General features: G+C 43.7%; 1 protein-coding gene across 2 annotated transcripts in view; it reads right to left on the bottom strand.

The window, feature by feature from the left end:
• Positions 1 to 1,488: 1,488 nt before the first annotated feature.
• NPW (neuropeptide W) overlaps positions 1,489 to 22,522 on the bottom strand; it is a 46,485-nt gene continuing 25,451 nt past the window's right edge. The window contains exons 2-3 of one of the 2 annotated variants that reach the window (XR_012678189.1): positions 11,447 to 11,530; positions 1,489 to 1,903 (exon numbers count right to left, since the gene is read on the bottom strand). Coding sequence is in view for 1 of the 2 variants with exons in the window: in XM_075179333.1 (XP_075035434.1) it covers positions 1,766 to 1,903; positions 8,328 to 9,098 (909 nt within the window). In the remaining variant the exon portion in view is untranslated. Of the gene's footprint in view, positions 1,904 to 8,327; positions 9,492 to 11,446; positions 11,531 to 22,522 lie in introns of those variants that run through there. The other variant, XM_075179333.1, reaches the window with a different exon arrangement.

The following is a 22,522-nucleotide window of genomic DNA, read 5'->3' on the forward strand; positions in this document are numbered from 1 at the left end:
GTGCCACGACTGCCATGGATTTGCTGACGTTAGAGGTGGTACAGGGTGGGGTATGAGATTATGAATGTTGCTCCCAATTTTGAAACATGGACCTCAGCAAAAGGGAGGGGGGGGGGCTCTAGTCTCCATTACTTTAAACATAAAACTTCCCTATCCCATAAATTATTGAGGGGCCCTTGATATTATCGTGGCTCTTTCCATAGCGCCTCTACGATTTTCAAACAAAACATGGCACATTTTTGTTGGCACTTTGCCGGAATGGCAGAGACGATGCCTGGACGGTGGCTGAAGCTTATCCGATCAGCTGCCTTCAAAACTTTTTGCTAATTTTTGGTGTTTCACATTGTCTGATGCCCGTAGAAAACAGGGGGGATTGTGGTATCAGTGATACAAGTGGGAGGGGCCCTTTGCAACCTTAGGGTCTTCGTGCAAGGAGAGATCTGTGCAAGGGGGTTATTCTTATACAATGGGGTATTTTTCTCAAAAGTAGGTGGTACCTGTGTAATGGCAATGGGCCTGATTCATTAAGGATCTTATCTTGAGAAACTTCTTATTTCAGTCTCCTGGACAAAACCATGTTACAATGCAAGGGGTGCAAATTAGTATTCTGTTTTGCACATAAGGTAAATACTGTTTTGTCATGGAGCACACAAATACTTGATAGCTTATTTGTACACTTAAATTTAAAATTGATATTTGTGTGCTACATGAAAAAACAGGCAGTATTTAACTTATGTGCAAAACAGAATACTAATTTGCACCCCTTGCATTGTAACATGGTTTTGTCCAGGAGACTGAAATAAGAAGTTTCTCAAGTTGAGATCCTTAATGAATCAGGCCCAATGTTTGGACTTCTGTGCCATTGCTCATTGCCTCAGTTTGGACTAAGGGTGAGATTTAACACTGAGATTAGGGGCTTTCAGCTATGCCATTATTTATAGACATAATTGTATGTTATCCCTTTGTACAGATTAAGAGCAAACTCAGGAGTTTGCTTCCTTTTTTACAAGCTCTTTGTAATATTTTTCCGTCTTTTCTGGACCTAGCAATACCTTATCTGATGTCACACATCACTCCACGCCCTCCACCTATTGTATTGTGAGAGATCTATCGCTCTCAGTTCTCAGTAAGATTGACAGGAGAGCTTTGGGGGAAGAGATTATCAGCAAGAGACAATCTCTTCCCCATAATCTCTAATAACTGATGTTCTCTGCAAGACTGCCTAGCCCCATCATAAATACTAGGTAGTCATGTAATAAGAATATTTTTTACATTCATCCTTTAATATTTACATTAGACAAATATAAAGTGAAAATAAAAAATATAGGGTTTGAATTTAGTCTTCTTCTGCGTAAATACACTAGGATAATATTGTGACATCAGGGTGACTGGGATAAGTACCAGAAGGGAAGATTTCTCGCCCACCCCAGGTTTTACCGATTTAATGAGCGCATTCTGCTGAACAAACCACAAAACACTTTTTTTTTTTATTTTGAAACTGTCTAAATAGGGAACATTTAATTTAATAAACTGCAAAATTACACATTTTGATATGTATTTACACATAGCGTTATTATTATAGCATATTATTAGATGCGGGGCTGTGCACTAAGGACCCTCAGCCTCTCATAATTCACCCTCAGTGATTGCAGCAATGGTCTCTCTTAGGGATGGTTGATGGAAAGATCCATACGAGCGTCAGAGCCGATATCCATCTGAAAACAGCTTGGTTTAAGTTCATGAAGGAGCGTTGGGGGTCTCTGTCTCATGCTTCGTTCTCCCAGGGCTGTGGTTGTGAGCGGGACAGGAACCGTAGACTGGCTCTGCAGAGGACCTTGTAAGAGGTCAATGGGAGGTCTTCACAACTCATCCATTCTGCAGTCTTGGACTTGGGATAAAGCACCTGAGATAAAGGACAGACATATTAAGCATGAAAAAGGGTCTCCAGAAGTGAAATAATTTATTAGTTCTTTCCTCTAAGCAAATTATCATGTTGATTCTAACGTAGCAGAATTCTAGTGGGCTAAAGACAGAGAGTACTAGAAGAATATTTAGTGTTGTTCATTTCTGGACCTATGACAAACCGCAACCACCCTTGTTTAAATCTGAGTCGTCCATCATCCAAACTTCAAATGTCATCTGTGCAGGTTGTCTTGTGTTGAAGCAGTGATGCCCTAATAACTATGTTATACAACTGAGTAGACTAGGATAGCGTGCAGCTGTCCAGGTGTTGAGGAACTACAAGACCCAGCATGCACTGATTGAAAGTCTACAACTGCTATAGAGCCTGTTTTGAAGTTCCACTGGAATGGACCTGCAGCTCCAAAGAAGCTGTAGTGCCCCATGTGGCCTGCTTCTGCAGTACAGGTTATAGCAGGCCTTGACAATCTGTTGTTGAACTACAAACCCCAGCATGCCTTGCAACACTTGAAGAGCCACAGGCCAGGCCTGGGCTATGGGGAGGTTAGATTCCACAAATTGGCCACAACTGTAGTCTGCACTGCGTGTTTCCAGGGTGACAGATGTTATTAGGGAAGGTCAGTTATCCAGAACCGACCTTACAAATGGAAGCAGCCTTGTGTGTCTGAGTTTTAAAGAAATTGGATGGATTAGGTTGCTTGACACTTAGTCCAGTTACCAGGCTGACATGGGATCCAGTTAATGCATTTGGACAATGACCATACAAGCTTGTAGATTTTAGTCATCAGTGGACTGAAGCTGATTTGGATCAACAGGATTTCTACTAAAGCCATTATCCTTACTGCTCTTCCTCACTCTACCACTCTCATTACTGCTCTTCCTCACTCTACCACTCTCATTACTGCTCTTCCTCACTGTACAACTCACATCACTGCTCTTCCTCACTCTACCACTCTCATTACTGCTCTTCCTCACTGTACCACTCTCACTACTGCTCTTCCTCACTGAACCACCTAAAAACAATATCTCCAAGACGGAACTCATTGTCGTTCCTCCGCCCAAACTCCCATCCCACCATGACCTCTCTATTGTCGTCAACAACACCACCATCTCCTCTGTCACCCAACTCCGCTGCCTAGGTGTCACCCTTGACTCCTCTCTCTCTTTTGCCCCACACATTAATTCCCTTGCCCAGTCCTGTCGCTTCCAACTACGCAACATCGCCCGCATCCGTCCCTTCCTTTCTCAGGATGCCACCAAAACTATCATCCACGCACTCATCATCTCCCGCCTGGATTATTGCAACCTTCTCCTCACTGGCCTCCCCCACTCCCATCTCTCTCCCCTCCGCTCTATACTCAATGCGGCTGCAAGACTCATCTTCCTATCACGCCGCTCCTCTTCTGCCTCCCCTCTCTGCCTCGCCCTACACTGGCTTCACTTCCGCTATAGAATCCTCTTCAAGCTCCTCGCCACCACTTACAAGGCTCTCTCCCACTCTACTGCCACCTACATCTCTAACCTCCTCTCCATACACACTCCGGCCCGCTCCCTGCGCTCAGCCAATGATCGCCGCCTCTCCTCCTCTCTTATCACTTCTTCCCACTCCAGAATCCAAGACTTTTCCCGTGCAGCCCCCCTTCTCTGGAACGACCTCCCTCGTTCCATCCGTCTCTCTCCTACTCTGTGCTCCTTCAAACGTGCACTGAAAACTCACCTCTTCCGTATAGCCTACCATCTACTTAACCCCCTCATCTCCACTACTCGCTCTCCCTTCTCTCTTCTGGCTCCCCTTGTGCCTGATTCTGTCTACCCTCCTTTAGGATGTAAGCTCACATGAGCAGGGCCCTCTTCCCTCCTGTCTCCTCACATGTTCTTCTGCTCCGTTCTTATTGCAGCAGCCTGCCTGGAGTTTCTGAAGTATTGGTATTTTTGTTTATTGTTCTGTACTGTTTCACCCTGTATAGTCTACTGTTTGTACTGTGTACGGCGCTGCGGAAATCTTGTGGCGCCCAACAAATAAATGATAATAATGATAATAATAACCACCATCATTACTGCTCTTCCTCACTGTACCACTATCATTACTGCTCTTCCTCACTGTACCACTCTCACTACTGCTCTTCCTCACTGTACCACTCTTATTACTGCTCTTCCTCACTGTACCACCATCATTACTGCTCTTCCACACTGTACCACTCTCATTACTGCTCATCCTCACTGTACCACTCTCATTACCGCTCTTCCTTACTGTACCACTCTCATTACTGCTTTTCCTCACTGTACCACCATCATTACTGCTCTTCCTCACTGTACCACTCCCACTACTGCTCATCCTCACTGTACCACTCTCATTACTGCTCTTCCTCACTGTACCACTCTCATTACTGCTCTTCCACACTGTACCACTCTCATTACCGTTCTTCCTCACTGTACCACTCTCATTACTGCTCATCCTCACTGTACCACTCTCATTACTGCTCATCCTCACTGTACCACCATCATTACTGCTCATCCTCACTGTACCACTCTCATTACTGCTCTTCCTCACTGTACCACTCTCATTACTGCTCTTCCACACTGTACCACTCTCATTACCGTTCTTCCTCACTGTACCACTCTCATTACTGCTCATCCTCACTGTACCACCATCATTACTGCTCATCCTCACTGTACCACCATCATTACTGCTCATCCTCACTGTACCACTCTCATTACTGCTCTTCCTCACTGTACCACTCTCATTACTGCTCATCCTCACTGTACCACCATCATTACTGCTCATCCTCACTGTACCACCATCATTACTGCTCATCCTCACTGTACCACTCTCATTACTGCTCTTCCTCACTGTACCACCATCATTACTGCTCATCCTCACTGTACCACCATCATTACTGCTCTTCCTCACTGTACCACTATCATTACTGCTCATCCTCACTGTACCACTCTCATTACTGCTCATCCTCACTGTACCACTCTCATTAATACTCTTCCTCACTGTACCACCATCATTACTGCTCTTCCTCACTGTACCACCATCGTTACTGCTCTTCCTCACTGTACCACCATCATTACTGCTCTTCCTCACTGTACCACTCTCATTACTGCTCATCCTCACTGTACCACTATCATTACTGCTCTTCCTCACTGTACAACTTTCATTACTGCTCTTCCTTACTGTACAACTTTCATTACTGCTCTTCCTCACTGTACCACTCTCATTACTGCTCTTCCTCACTGTACCACTCTCATTACCGTTCTTCCTCACTGTACCACTCTCATTACTGCTCATCCTCACTGTACCACCATCATTACTGCTCATCCTCACTGTACCACCATCATTACTGCTCATCCTCACTGTACCACTCTCATTACTGCTCTTCCACACTGTACCACTCTCATTACCGTTCTTCCTCACTGTACCACTCTCATTACCGTTCTTCCTCACTGTACCACTCTCATTACTGCTCATCCTCACTGTACCACCATCATTACTGCTCATCCTCACTGTACCACTCTCATTACTGCTCTTCCTCACTGTACCACCATCATTACTGCTCATCCTCACTGTACCACTCTCATTACTGCTCATCCTCACTGTACCACTCTCATTACTGCTCTTCCTCACTGTACCACTATCATTACTGCTCATCCTCACTGTACCACTCTCATTACTGCTCATCCTCACTGTACCACTCTCATTACTGCTCTTCCTCACTGTACCACTATCATTACTGCTCATCCTCACTGTACCACTATCATTACTGCTCTTCCTCACTGTACCACCATCGTTACTGCTCTTCCTCACTGTACCACCATCATTACTGCTCTTCCTCACTGTACCACTCTCATTACTGCTCTTCCTCACTGTACCACCATCATTACTGCTCTTCCTCACTGTACCTCTCCCACTACTGCTCATCCTCACTGTACCACTCTCATTACTGCTCTTCCTCACTGTACCACTCTCATTACTGCTCTTCCTCACTGTACCACTATCATTACTGCTCATCCTCACTGTACCACTCTCATTACTGCTCTTCCTCACTGTACCACTATCATTACTGCTCTTCCTCACTGTACCACCATCATTACTGCTCTTCCTCACTGTACCCCTCTCATTACTGCTCTTCCTCATTGTACCACTCTTTACTGCTCTTCCTCACTGTACCACTCTCATTACTGCTCTTCCTCACTGTACCACCATCCTTACTGCTCTTTCTCTCTGTACCACTCTCATTACTGCTCTTCCTCACTATACCACTCTCATTACTGCTCTTCCTCACTATACCACTCTCATTACTGCTCTTCCTCACTGTACCACCATCCTTACTGCTCTTTCTCTCTGTACCACTCTCATTACTGCTCTTCCTCACTATACCACTCTCATTACTGCTCTTCCTCACTATACCACTCTCATTACTGCTCTTCCTCACTGTACTACTATCATTACTGCTCTTCCTCATTGTACCACTCTCATTACTGCTCTTCCTCATTGTACCACTCTCATTACTGCTTTTCCTCACTGTACCACACTCATTACTGCTCTTCCTCACTGTACCACTCTCATTACTGCTCTTGCTCACTGTACCACACTCACTGCTGCTCTTCCTCACTGTACCACACTCCTTACTGCTCTTCCTCACTGTACCACACTCATTACTGCTCTTCCTCACTGTACCACACTCACTACTGCTCTTCCTCACTGTACCACACTCATTACTGCTCTTTTGCACTGTACCACTCACATTACTGCTCTTCCTCACTGTACCACTCTCATTACTGCTCTTCCTCACTGTACCACTCTCATTACTGCTCTTCCTCACTGTACCACCATCATTACTGTTCTTCCACACTGTACCACACTCATTACTGCTCTTCCTCACTGTACCACTCTCATTACTGCTCTTCCTCACTGTACCACCATCATTACTGCTCATCCTCACTGTACCACTCTCATTACTGCTCTTCCTCACTGTACCACTCTCATTACTGCTCTTCCTCACTGTACCACTCTCATTACTGCTCTTCCTCACTGTACCACTCTCATTACTGCTCTTCCTCACTGTACCACTATCATACCTAGAAATACATTGTCCCATCATAAGAGCATATGGAGGGTGCAGAAGATACCTCATCAGAAGTGTAGGATAATTCCCAATAACTGGGGAGGAGAGTTTTCTGTAGGCACCCCCCCCCCCCAATCCCCACAATGTGGTGGAGGCTTTCCTAAGTGCCTCTTCTCCACCCCCTGGATCACATTTAAATAGTCTTGTCCAAACCTTGTTTTTTAAGTGAGCAATGAGAGCTATCGATATGCCCAACTCCTCCTAGCACGCGATGCTTCATGTTGCACCTGCACCCCTCCCTGCCCCCTCCCTGCAGAAACAGTTGCCCCTGTCCAAAAAAGTGAATTTTATGTTAAAAAACCCGAAACCCTCCAAATCTGATGTCCTTTTGCGTGTTTGTAAGTTTTATGAGTACATATAACAACCAGAGCAAATCTCAGTAAAATCCTTTCTGTGCCAAGTAAAGTTTACATATCACCCACAATCATTATATCACCCTAATAAATGTGTCCTGATGACCTACTGATTGGAAATCATTGCGCTAACCAGACCTGCCTGCATTACAATCCCCATCATGACATGTTTGACGTCTATGATTATTGTTTCTTATATTAAATGTTTTTATTACGTTAGCTTATGAAGTCCAAAGAATGAGAATAGAATTCAATATCTAAATAAGTGGAAAATGTCAATATTAAATCTGAGAAATTTACAAAGAAAAACATTTAAAACTTAATAAGCAAATATGTATAATATAAACAATTTTCACATAAAACAGACATTATTTCCAACTATTGCCCTAGAAACTTCTGCCATCCAAAACTTATTTCCTCTCCCACAAATCTGAGAACTTACCCATGTACTTGCTCTGTCCATGGCAATGTGTAACTTTCTGTACAAATGTAGTAATGGGCAGATTGTTAATTTATTAACATTTATTAATATAAACATTTATATATTTGTAATCATTCCTGAGTTTCTTATCTGTCTCTGTACATAATTTGCTGCAGGATCTGCATTCGTGTCTGTTCCTTGTTCAGTGCATCATTTATCTTGAGTATTTATATATTCCACCATTCTGTTACTATGTGTGTATGTTTCTGCTAGATATAATGGGCTGTGTAGATTCTTACAGTGGGACTAGGGTGAGATATTCACATCAGTAAATGTAAGTCTCTATAACACCACTACTCTTTACACAGATGATCCAAACCTATCATTTGATACACTGAACCCTATCTCCTTCAGATGTGACAAAAATATTAGTCACTATTAAATGTTTCTAAAATTATCAGTAGGACATATCCAAGAACTGGAGACTCAGTGGTGTATTACCTGCTTGTCTATCCTGGTCTGTGTGCTCCATGGATGGGACCTGCTTTCCTCCTGCAGCACCATGGACAGGATGTCCTCTACACTGGGTCTTCTCTCCTGGTCAGACCCCTGGGGTGTCCTCACTTCTCTGTCCGGGCTCCTGGTTTCTACTCCTGGCTGGCTGACCTTCCACTGTTCATCTTCCAGGCTTCTGCTCACCTCTCCTGGCTTAGTCACCCAAACCTCTTCCAGGGTCCTCCTGACTTCCCCCGGATCCCTGACCATCAGCATGTTCTCCCTCAGGTCTCTATCTTCATCTCCTGGGTATTTGGTCAACCAAGTTTGTCCTCCCAGGCTCCTCTCTTCTCCTAGTTCTTTAGACGTCCATTGTTCTGGGCTCTTTGCATCTTGAATGGTCCCCTGGACTTCATGAAGACCTCTCTCCTCCAGACCTCTACCCATGCTCTCAGAATTGAACCTCTCCACCAACCTTCTGTTCTCTCCTGGGTCGGGGTACAGCTGGTGCTCCGTGCCTGCACCTCTCCAGGGACCATGTATTACCCCGGTGCCTTCTGCTGCCCCCTGGTGGCTAACCGGAAAGTTGTCTGCTTTAAGGTCTCTCCGCCATAAGTAGGGTGAGCGACGGACCCCTATGAGGAGTCCTGAGGCTCTCCCTACAGTGTGGTACCTGGGGCTAGCAGAGTGCTTATACCAGGAGCTCCCTGGCTGGGGGGTAATCAAAAGTAGGACGCCTAAAAACCAGCACCTAGCAGGGCTCATCAGCCAGCCCATGCTTGTCCCAGGGGAAGAGAGGAATATTCTATTGATGTCCGGAGCGGTATATACAGGGTCTGGATGAGGTATCCTCAGTCAGTCAGCTCTATAGGAGCTTCAGGCTCTTCTTGGACTACTGATAGACTTCTAAAGAGCAGGACATAGAAGTGTGCGCTCAGGCTGTAATGGAGAGAGCAGTTACAAGGTGCAGTAGACCTCTCCTCTGTTTGCAGCGTGAGTTCTCAAGGCAGATCTGTGTGTGTCACTTATCCCCCCTGCTCCCCTCTATATTAAGGGACTCTGGGTGGGTTGGGGAGGGGGGACTGGAGTCATCACATCATTGCATGTAAGAGACTCATCACACTGGGTGCATTGGGGATATAGTACAAAGCGCATCTCCCCATATTTGCATCATCATCCATTAGAATAGTACAAATAAGTCAAACGCTGTACATTATTTTATATACGAAATCTTTCCATGAAAAATGATGCAGGAACAAGTGTGTTAAGTGTTAATAGTTAGGAAAGTAAAAACATAACTTTTAATCAAAGTATCAATTTGTAGATTTGCACATTTATTACTATCCCTAAACTGTCGGCAACTAATACAGACAAGAACCGTCAGCGTTTATAATATATTTTACTTGCATTGTGAGACTCCATATATAATATGATTTCATGGTGAAATAAGTGGAATCAGGGTCATTTAAAAGGAAACTACTGATTAAACAGTGATATCAGCTGATTCCATTTCAGACCTTACTTGACAATAATTTTAAATGCCCCAGGAACAATTGTAATTACCTTGGCATTCCTATTTCCAAAACTACATACATGGATCAACTTTCTTTCCACTTAGACTGCAAGAATACATGATCAATCTAACCCTGGCTTAACTTGAAAGTATCAGAAACAGTTGTGGACAGACACATACAGAGACAAACATATATATATATATATTCAGTGCCTTTTTAAGTCTTTACAGCCTGTAAGTGGTATTACTAACAATGCATATGTGGTGGTCTTTGCCAGGACAAGATGCCAGAGAAGTCTGAATAATAGTACAGTACTGGGACCAATTAGTGCTGTACACTGTTGTACTATTAATGCTCTACTGAAAAATCATCCTATATATATATCCTCATTTATGAGCAAATAAAGCTCAGTTTATAACAACAACAACAACAACGTAAAAAACACAAACTTACCCCTGCCCCCCCCCCCCCCCCACACTTCTCTTCTACCTCTTGCTTTCTTTTTCTTTTCTTCTTTTGGCGGCCTGCCACACCGCCTCCTAATCTATCTTGCCCACTTTTCTCTGACTATCCTTTCTTTTCTGTCTCTTCTTGCTTCTATTCTTATGGTTAAAACTTGGTCAATATCAAAACTCTTTTTATTATGATATACAATGATTGTATTAGTCCCTGAACATGCATAACCTGATTGTAACAGATTTTGTCTTGGACTGATGCTCATTATTGACCTTCTCAAAAATAAAACTTTAAAAAAAAAACAAAACACAAACTTAAATAGGCATAAAAGTGAGAGTGTAACATAATAGAATAAAATACATTTTAATGTTCTTTACTGTAAAGAATATAATTGGTGATAGTTTCGGAGAGGCATTATAGAGAGGGTTGTTACAAAGAAGAACTGTATATGAAACCTCCGGCACTACTATAAGATAGCAGTGAGCAGTCCTTTTTACTGACTGCAGATTAATATATAGTAGTACAGTAATGTCTCTTATTGTAATAACATTCCTTTTTCAATGATCAGTCAGTGAGTAGCAGATATTTGCACTGTCAAATTACTATTAACCATTATATCTTTATAATGAACTAAGATATTATAAACTGTACCTTTAGTTTTAATATAATATTGTATCTGTAACCTAATCCCTCCATTATACAGCACTGCGTAATATGTTTACACATTATAATAATTTTAGATGTAATCTGTGTTTTTTAAAATAAGATTGGTGTATTGATGTATTGGTGTATTGGTGTATTGATGTATTGGTATATTGGTGTATTGGTGTATTGATGTATTGGTATATTGGTGTATTGATGTATTGGTATATTGATGTATTGGTATATTGGTGTATTGGTGTATTGGTGTATTGGTGTATTGGTATATTGGTGTATTGATGTATTGGTGTATTGGTATATTGGTGTATTGGTGTATTGCACATTGGTTTTTCCCCTTATAGACAATCCTGTTTTATAGTGGCAATAAACATTCACAAATAAATGTGCAAAAGTTTCAAATGCCTGTCAGAGCTTCAAGGACCTTTAAGTAAATGTTCAATTATATAAAATACCCACTAGTAACATTCCCATATATCTAGGTACAAATTTCCATACCTTGACAGAAAGTGAGATATTTGACATTCCATTTGCAGCTGAGTTATTGTCTTCTGTTATCAGACCATTTGTAGAAGAGGCTCCCTGCAGTCTGTGGTGTTTAGGAAATGAATATTACTAGATGCTCCTTTTATATAGTCTATCACAATCATCATCATCTATTTATATAACACCACTAATTCCGCGCCGCTGCACAGATAACTCATCACATCAGTCCCATTGGAGCTTCCAATCTAAATCCCCTAACATACACACACACACACACACACACAGACTGAGAGAGAATTAGGGCAATTTAATGGCAGCCAATTAACCTGCCAGTATGTTTTTGGGGTGTGGGAGGAAACCGGAGCACCCAGAGGAAACCCACGCAAACACAGGGAGAACATACAAACTCCTCACAGATAAGGCCATGGTCGGGAATCAAACTCATGACCCCAGTGCTGTGAGGCAGAAGTGCTAACCACTAGGCCAATGTGCTGCCGACATCTTTTAAGTTCGCTGTGTGTGTGTATATATATATAGGGTGTGTATATATATGTAGGGTAAAGCTGGCCAAACACGAGTGGTAGGATTAATGTCAAATTTGGTGACAGATATGGGTGCCCAAGTTGAACAAAATCTGGCTGTTCAGCTGGATCACGTTTTCCATACACGGGGTCTATTGGTGAGGTCAGAAGATCACTGAGCGCACCTGGATTAACCAAGTTGCTGGAGATCAATGTCATTAATTATGATAAGATTATTATCAGACTTGCGGGTTGTTTTGACACCATGCGCTGTGATATCTGTTATGCTCAAGGGAGTCCCTCAGTCAGTATTTACACCGGCTTAGCAGGGCGCAGAGTCTAACAGTCTCTCAGATCTTCACCAAGAACCGCCGCAAGGCGGGATGGGCTTGGCTGCCGGGGAACTGCAAGTTGCGGCCCCTGGTTAAGCCTACTGATGTGGGAGACTGATAGAAGAAGCGGTGATACAGTTAAAGAACGGTACCAGCGGGAGGTTCAGGAGGTATGTGTGGTATTGCAGAGAAGTCTGGAAGAAGCCGGGTCCGGTACAACATAACAGATGACAGCCGTACAGTGGAGAATCCAAGAGAGTAGTGAGGAACAAGCCGGGTCTGGTACACAATAGTAGATGACAGCCGTGCAGGGGAGAATCCATGAGAGTAGTGAGGGACAAGCCGGGTCCAGTACACAATAGCAGATGTCAGCCGTGCAGGGGATCCAAGAGAATTAGCGCAAGGAAAACACACAGGGAGAGCCAGGAGTCAGGACATGTAACTGTGGTACCCCAAAGCCCTGTTGAACAGCACAGAGGAGTGCATAAACGCTTTTAAAACGCAGGGCTACAAGGGGTTAATTGTGCTCCTGAAAACTTTTACCCAGGAGTGATTGACAGGAGGAGGATGAAGGCCCTGATTGGCTGGGGGAGTAACAGGAAGAGGATGTGCAGGAAGGAGAGAGAGAGAGAGCAGCATGGTAGAAGGAACAAGGGGGAGGACGTGCAGCTGAGCAGAGAGAAGATAAGCTGCTGCCAGAACTGTGACATTGCCAGCAAAGCGGACGGAGAACAGCTGGGGACACACAGCGGGGTGCCAAAGACAGTCTCCACTAACTGCAGAACCGTCTCAAGGTAAAACCCTAGCCTGCAGTGTACTGCACACACCCCAGTGTCAGAGGGAAGAGTGATGAGAGAATCTATCCAAAACTGACATTGCATTCTTGTACAAGGAAGGATTGTGAGAGCTTTTCCCCCAGATCATACCTTTACGCTGCAGGGAACAATTAAGACGGTCGTTTCAGCTATATCCTGTGTGTGTGCTGATATCTGGACATTATACCCTGTTGCAGAGCACATGTGCTGATAGAGTTTCATTGACTGCTGAGAACAGCGCCATCTTGTGGCTGAAATGAGCAACAGCCCTGCTTTCTACTATAATACTTAACCCTTGAAGGAAACCTCTGCAGGACATTGGAACACTACCAAATTCCTGTGCACAGGTCAGCCCAGGACTGAGTGGAAAATATGGTAACGTTACCAGGGATAATATTGGTGCACCAAATATTTTAGATGGATGTTAATGTTATGTGATTTACCTAAGAATTAATTTATTAATATTGAAGGTGTGACATTCAGTGTTAGTGGTACCGCTGCAATTCAAGTTAACTCAGCAGTAGATGCTAAAAGTGGGGCGCCTGACCCATAGGGAATAGCATGGTACCCCAAACACCTGAATAAGAAGTAGCCCTCTAGTGGGCGCGGTAGTGACCGTAAGAGTCTTGATGGGTTATTATTGATGGTTCTTGCATCATCACCAGTCAGATATTGTTAACGTGAAAGTAGTAACTGTGATTACCAGTGTGCCTTATTAGACAATGTGTATTGAAGATGTTATAGTTATTCTGCCTTATACTCACCAGGTGTATGTCATATGTTAAATGCTGTTGTGCTATATGCTGATCAGACGCATTATTTTGTCATTACTATTGAGCTGAAGGGGTCAGTGGCGCGGTGTCTTACCGAAACTATCCTTACCGCATTCTCAATAAACCCAAGTTGTTTGACCAATCCTTGTCCCTTTCATTGAAGTATTTATCTCCTGACCACCGAATATCCGAACAGAAAAGAACCTTACTCGTGTCTGGAGGACAAGGTAAGGGAAGGATTCCCATCAGTACTCGACCACCACATAACCTAGTGTCAGAGCGCGATCTTTATACAGGGGGAGGAGGGGTTTCAGATTCCCCTCCCAGGGCTCATGTGAGCGGGAATGCCGCAACCCGGAAGTGACGGGCGGCCGGCAGAGCGAAGGGGGCACCACGTAAGGTAAGTGTTACAATATCACAGTATGCGTGGTAAAAAAAGAGTCTATTAAAAGATCCTGTGTATATTGTGTTGGCAAGAAGTGCGTTCCGTATACTGTCTTCTCTCTCACATTCTCTATGTTGGTCCTCTAGTGCCAACTGGTGCAGGGGGAGGTGATTATTGACATCAGTGTCCTGCTGCTATATGACCCTATGACCCTAATTGCATTCTATAGCAGCTGCAGCCATTAATCCTGTGTGTACCTGCATTACTGCTGTTGTTCCTGTTCTCAAATAAACCAACAACGTGGTTAAGTTTAATGCTGTGTGGACTAACATCTCTTGGTGATAGGTGTCTATTTGCTTCAGAGTCCCCAGAACAGCAGAGAGGGGGACTCCAGGGTCAGAATCGCCTGGACCCCCTCGCCACGGGGCCCATGGCAGCAACATGGTAATACCACTGCTGTCCTGCAAGGAGTTAATGCATGTCTTCCATACAGCGAGCAGCTTATAGATTTCAGTGGATCATCTCGCTTTCTAGAGATGTCTCAATTTTACCTGTGAACAATGGGATCCACAAGCGCGTACAAACGTAAACATTTCCATACTGCTTATGAGGCGGACAGCATAGGACACAAAGCATTGTTCATCTAGCTTCGGAGAAAAGAACAGTCCATAATTAGCCTCGTTAGTTGATTTGTAATTCCTGCTATTGTTGAACACATGTTTAAAACCTCATTATCTGGCAAACAAATAAGTCTGTGCCACTCTCTTTTAATAAAAGAAATTATCCGTGAACATTAAACTTTACAGCATGATAAAAGATGGCAAATATAGGCAATAAAACTCCTATAATTACTCATCTTAATGAGAACTAGATTGTGCTAAATGTCACCCATTATAATACAAACTCATTTACTATCCACATCACAAGCAACTCTCTGATTAATACAGCAGAGGAAACAGAACTATTACATTAACTCTCAGAGATGTATGGATGGAAGAATGTTGCTTTGTGGATCTTTCAACAAAGGTAGGTTTCAGAAATGTTCTTTAGTATAAAGGTTATACATATAGTATTATTATTAGATATGACTGAGCTCCCGAAATTTACCATTACTCACTAAAGCTTGTTTGTGAGCCATTAAAAAATCTTATTTATGTATCTGCTTGTCTGCCAAATCAATCAGTGTCTCTGGATACGCCCGAAGATACATGTAGTGACACACTGAGCTCTACCTGGCTGGACATGCTAGGCCTTGTAGTTGTTGTATTTATTAACAGGTATTTATATGGTGCCAATATATTACACAGCGCTTTACAGAGAATATTTAATCACATACTTGCCAACTTTTCCTTGTTGGCCTCAGGGAGATCCTGGGGGAGGTGGGCATGCAGGGGCGGGGATTAATGAATTGCATAATTTTGGCCCGCCCCCTAAACGGTTGTCACAATTTTGGCCAATTACAGCAGGAGGTGGGGCTAAGATGACGTGATATTTGCATCATTAAGCCCTGCCTCCGCCACTTATCTAGTGTGGGGGCGAGAACCGGGAGGTTGCCCTGCTCTCCCGGGAGGCCGGGAGGTCTCCTAGAAATTCGGGAGTCTCCCAGACATTCCGGTAGAGTAGGCAACTATGCATTAAAGAAAAGTAGCTAATGAATCTCTAGAGACTGAAGTGTCTTTTACATTTCTGTCTCCATTACTAAAGTCATGTTGTCTTATCTGTCAGTCTTTGATTAAATCTTGGTCTCCATGAAAATGGCCACCTCCATAGGCGTCAATACATGGACATAGGCCACAATTTCTGAACTGTGTCATCATGCCACAGATGGTGAAGCCAACAACATCTTGTACAGGCTCAGCATCAGGGAGAATGCCAGACTCTTCAGGGAGTGAGGGAGATCACCCCTATTTCAGGGAGTCTCCCTGACATTCAGGGAGAGTTGGCAAGTATGTTTAATCATTCACATTAGTCTTTGCCCCAGTGGAGTTTACAGTCTATGGGTCTGATTCATTAAGGAAAGTTAAGCAAAAGCAAGTAAGACAAATCCATGTTGCATTGGAGGGGGAGGTAAATTTAAAATGTGATGGTAGATTTATAGTTGGGGTAGGGCATGTCCTAGATCAACATTACATTTCAATGAACAAATAAGTTATCAAGTATTTGTGTGCTACATGAAAAAGCAGACAGTATATTCCTTATGAGCAAAATAATAAACTAATTTGCACCCCTTGCATTGTAACATGGTTTTGTCCAGAAAACTTGAGTAAGAAAACTTTTTTGCTTAACTTTCCTTAATGAATCAGGCCCTATATTCCATGCCATGCATTTATATTGAATGCCCGGGATCATGCTTTTGGTCACCAAGTGTTCTAAAAATGGAAACAGAAAATTGCACAGAGTGCGGAGCTTCGGGCCCTCCACAAAAGAGGAAGGGCCCCAGTATCCACGACCACCAAGACCAATAGGTCCCTTAGGGGGCAAGGGTTTTCAGATGACCCTTCACTCAAAGGCTAGGGAGGGTCCCTTTCACCCTAGGGTCTTCCAAGGCTTCACCCCACCCCCCCCCCAAAAAAAAACCCTTAGTGAGGAATGACCGAGATCATTGGATGAGGCCCCCCTTTGCCGAAGTTAGTGGAGGACGCTTTACAATCCCGACTCCCAGAGCATTAAGACCCCTTAAGGGACAAGGGTGTTTGCGACCATCTCTGCCGCAATGCTCGGGCAATCCCCTTTTTCCCAGAGGTAAGCCGAAACTTCTCCCGGGGAACTGGTTCTTTAGCTCCCCCCATAAGTAGGGAGCCTCCACAAACTCGGGGAGAGGGCCACCCATAAGGGTCTATAACCAAACCCCATACGTGAGGATGAAACACACAAATGAAAAACGTAAATAAAATACATTAAGTGCTAATGTCAAAAAACAGAAAATAAAAAAGTGCCCGTATGCCCCAGCCTTAAGGCCGGGTTTAAAAACTTTTCTGGTCCAGCCAAAAGGGCAGGACCAAGAAAAAAAAAAGTTATCTAGGGTTAGCGAGTGCATTGTGTTAGTGTCTTACTCTGTGCAAGTTGAGGGTTCCTTTCTGGACAAAACCATGTTACAATGCAAGGGGTGCAAATTAGTTTATTATTTTGCTCATAAAGAAAATACTGTCTGTTTTTTCATGTTTCACACAAATACTTGATAACTTATTTGTTCATTGAAATGTAATGTTGATCTAGGACATGCCCTACCCCAACTATAAATCTACCATCACATTTTAAATTTACCTCCCCCCAATGCATTTTCAGGTCACCTCCGAGCCCTGTGGAGGCTTCAAACAACACCAGCCTTCCGGCATCATACCAAGGCAGCCCGCCTATTCAGATAGTGGCGACTTCCCCCTACTAGGGCAGGTGCTACATTTGAGCCGAGAAGACACATACTAGGGATAATTTAGTCATGAACCAATTAACATACCAGTAAGTTGTTGTTTTTTTAGTGTGGAGGAAACCATACTACCCGGAGGACCCCCACACAAATAAGGGGAACATAGAAAATTGCACACAGAAAGGGCTCTGGTTGGAATCAAACCCATGACCCCAGTGCGGTGAAGCAGTAATGCTAACCACGGTGCCACCATGATTACCAACCCAAGTCCACAACAGCTGGAGTGCCAGAGGTTGTCTAAGCCCGTCTTAGGTAAATCTCTAGTTTTAAAAGTAAATCAACTGTTGAAAGAACCTTTGCAAAGTAGATTTGTTATTGTTGCTGGTACAATGTTCTAGTACGTGGGCAATTATATATTCCCACTATAGTACACAATTGGGATGACTAAGACAATGTAAGGATAGTTTCTAAGAGATGTGTATATTTTTGGAGTGTTGGAGTCATTTTTATTCTCTAGCAGCCAGTTCAGAAACCCTTTAATTGCTGGACAGGTGTGCAAAGTATCGTTCCTTCGTGTGCGTCCGATCCCCCTTAGCATCACATGGGTTAATGGCGCGTCCAATTATATAATTCAGTGTTGGAACTATTATTGTTGCGGTAAAATGATGGCACACATGAAGCAAAGTGCACTCTCACAGCTTGATTCCTGCTGCCTACAAGCACACCACCCACTTCAAAGAATTAGACACAGCCATCTTGCTCCTGTTGATATGATTGTTATATAATTGACCCGTCTTTTCAAGGGGCTGCAGTGATTTGCCTTTTGAGAGAGAAGACTGGAGTGATCATACCACTTTAGTATCAGCCTTACAACTAGAGGAGTCAACAAGGATAATAATGTTTGTTTGCTTTTCTCCAAAGCTCCAAACCCTAAACAAATAGTCGTCTTCTTCACACAGTGAAGGCGACTCGCAAAGTGCGAAGCGCTCACTCTGCAAGCAGCAAACGTAGGACCTCTGCGCACCTCGGTTAACGTGAGTGCGCATCATTTTTACTGGGGCGCAGTATGCGGAAGAGCAGCTGTAAGGGGAGGGGGGGGGGTGAAGCCTTATCAGCAAAGTTCGTAATAGGCACGCCAGTGTGAGAACAGTGCAAATATCTGATATCTATTTGGCCTCACTAAGGGTTAACTAATTAGGGAGGTGGATTCCCCTATAAGTGCACTGTAGGGTTAATATACAACAACAGAGATTCCCTATTGAGTCCTTTTTGTCAATCCACTTGGACTTCGGTTAATATATGAATTTTTATATTGTGATATGTAGTTTGTCCAGTATATGTTTTTAATAAAATATTTGTTGAATTTCAATATATTTATGGTGGTATTTTTATTTGGTTCAAGTGATATGCGCTCTTTTATTTTGTTTTGTTTTATATAAGGGCAAGGAGGATTCAATTAGTTCTCTTGGGATTCTGGTAAGTGGCTCTCTCACCCATTCCCGACTGCTGGATCTGGTGTTCTCGTTGCCTGGGTTATGGTACTAGGCTGTCAGCTGGGAGGAGCACGAGTTTTGGTAACTTGTACGGCCGTGCTGGTCTAGCCCCGGAGTTATGATGAGCCACTTGGTGAAAAGGCCGAGGTGTTGTACGGGTGTGCTGGTCTAGCCCCGGAGGTATTTTGAGCCGCTTGGTGCGTGTGCTCGCAGTATGGTACGGGTGTGCTGGTCTTGGCACCAGACGTGGTTGAGCACAATGGTCTTGGCACCAGACGTGGTTGAGCACATTGGTCTTGGCACCAGACGTGGTTGAGCACATTGGTATTGGCATCAGACGTGGTTGAGCAATTACCTGGTGCTTGGGATCTATGCCGAGGGAGTCCTGAGGATGGAGCAACTTTTGGAGTGGCAGTAGAACACTGTACAGCCAATAAGCAAGGTTGATAAAGCGCACATGGATGGTAGTGAGGAGTTTGAAACCCGTTCACTTCAATCAGTCGGCTTAGGCTCGGTGCAAGTGCAGCCGCTTTGTGCTGGCTTGCGGGGCGTTACGATTAGCCCGGAAGGGTTCGGGTTCCAGAATGCCTGGGGATTATTGTCCCAGTTTAAGGATACAGTACAACGGTGCGCTTAGGTAAAATGGCGAATAATGGGTGACTCGTGCTGGGACATCCTGATTAGTACTGATCAGTAGCCAAGGCTGAGAACAGTGTTCTCCTTCCACCATATCAGTGCAAGGTTAATTCAATACACAAAGTTAATTTGCCAACAAGTGTGGTGTCTCTTACAGCATGGCACAAGTGTTAAGGTAAAGGTTTATGGTTATGTTATCAACCGCTAAGTATTTTAAGTCAGTTTCCTTGGCTCCACACACCCATTATTAATAAAAGCCATTTATGACGCTAAGCCAAGCATTATTTTATGAGAAAAAGTAAAGTTTATTGGATTTAAAGTGGTCGGAGGTTGGGCTTTTCATGTGATGCCTACATTTTTGTGTAATGTGCTTTCTAAAGATTTTCTGCCTCTCCGCACAATGAGACTTTTAGTTTGTAGAGGTGGCTCCTGGGAGGGAGGAGGAGGCCTGCACCTTGTGTACTGATAGGCTACATACTCATGAAAATTGGTTCAACCTACAAATGTTCTGCCCTGCTTTGTGTAGGTGACAGGCACACTTTGAGCATAGTCGCCTACTCTCCCGGAATATCCGGGAGTCTCCCGAATTTTTGGGAGTTCTCCCGGACTCCTGAGAGAGCAGGCAAAAATCCCGGATTCAGAAGTCGCCGCTGTTGAAGATGGCGGGGCTAAACGCGGCATCGTGGCCCCGCCCCCTGCTGCGATTGGCCAAAATGGCCTAAGATTGACAGGGACAGAGCCTAACGGCGCACCACGCGTGGCCACGCCCCCTCGACGGACCCCCTCCCGGACAGCTGCCTCTAAAAGTAGGCAAGTATGACTTTGAGCCTGATTTGCGACTTGAGCATAATTCCGGCTGTATTTAAATCCGAGCGGATCGGTATTTACACCTGCCCTGTAGTGGTACAAAATTTACAGGTGAAAAGAAGCGCATTTACAACAAACACAAGACATGAATCAATACCTGAACAATAATAGTAAAGTGAATAATATAATTGGATGTGCCATTAACCCATGTGATACTAAGGGGGATAGGATGCGCATGAAGGAACAATATAGCTCACATCTGTCCAGCAATTAAAGGGTTTCTAACCTGGCTGCTAGAGAAAACATTTTTTCCATTTAAAAAAAAAAAAAAAAATGTCTGCTGGTTTTATTGAGATGGATGCAGCACGGGAAGGCCAGAACGTACAGTCAGTCAATGATATGCAATGGGCCATTCTTCTGGCCCAAGTGACAAACAACTGAATCTGCCCATTGAATCAAGTCACCTTCCCATTCGCAGCCTACTGCACATTGACGTCCAACACACTGGAAATGCCCCATACAGTATGTTATATGCATTGGAGTTCATGGTGCAAATAGATCTGGTTGAGCAATAGCTGTTTGATTTCTATTTTTGACAGGAGCAACCTGAAGTCACCAATAACGAACATCCAGAGATCTTGCAGCCGAGTTCTAATTTGTGTCGAGTTATTTTGCTGTCGCTCCTGCACAGTTCCCACAGCAGACCGTGGCGGGTGGACCTCCGCCGCTGATAAGTGCTGAGGAACTGCGCCTGGAGGGCAAATATATTTTATCACATACACAATCGCCCCACAGACTTTATTAAGATAATTTTTTGGCGCAGAACCGCTCTAGAGAGTTTACCTTTAAATCCACTATTATTATTTTTTTATTTGTTTTTAACACAACTACTTAACTCTCTTTTGCTAGATAATTGCAAATATACAGCTGGGACACAGATATGTCAAAGATGTTGGGAACAAACATTTGGTGTGATAAGAGACCCTTGTCAACTCTATACGGAAAGGCCTTTTATCACATTTATCTCAACAATGTAAACTCATTGGGTACATCTTCCACGTTGTATATACACTGGGTACTTATCTTATTCCCCTGATAATTATTGCAGTATTTTTTATACTATTTACCTCTTCAAAGTCTTATAAGCACTCTCCAGTTGTAACAAGGTAGCGGTCAGCATCCTCCTCATACACCCTCTAACGTTTCACAATGAATGTGCGCTGTACACTAGATACCACTTCTCCAGGCTCCAGGTCTCTTTATAATCAGGGCACAGAAAAACATAATGAATGTAGCTGCAGGAAATGGAACCGCTCATTTGCGCACGTTGCCCCAAACCATGAGGTGGCTGAGTAATAATAATCTCAACGATGTCACGTTCTCCTATCTCTTACCGTGACCCTACTCTGTGCTTCCATAGGGTAGACTTAGGGGGGGCAGGGGTTGCCAGACTGAGTGCAGGGGGCCAGATATCTGTAAGTTACAAACATTGGACTACATTTGATTACTCCCAGGAATAAGTTATATCTGCAAAGTCTATTTCTGCATTACTTGTCTATCTATAACGAACACTGAAAAGAGGTGATTCTTTAAAATCCCCTAATTTTTTTGCTTTTACTCTTTTATCAAAAATGTTTAACAAATTGCTTTTCTTGGTCTCTTTTCATGGCATTATCTTTAGGACTGTTACTGATCATCTTTCACCCCTCCACCAACACAAACATTTGTCCACATTGCACCTGCATTACTCCACTCACCTCTAGTCAACACCCATGTACTGTTGTCCTATTTATTATCTCTAACAAGTACAACCTCCACCTGTCGTCAGAAAATAAAAGGTCACACATATTACAGTCCCCTTACCTATCTTTCTCTCTCTCTGCTTCTATTAGCTGGTGATATATCACCTAATCCAGGTCCCCCACACTCCTCATACACACATACATCAGAACACTACCGCTC

Source organism: Mixophyes fleayi, chromosome 7, assembly GCF_038048845.1.
Source record: "Mixophyes fleayi isolate aMixFle1 chromosome 7, aMixFle1.hap1, whole genome shotgun sequence".
NCBI classification, from domain to species: Eukaryota; Metazoa; Chordata; class Amphibia; order Anura; family Limnodynastidae; genus Mixophyes; species Mixophyes fleayi.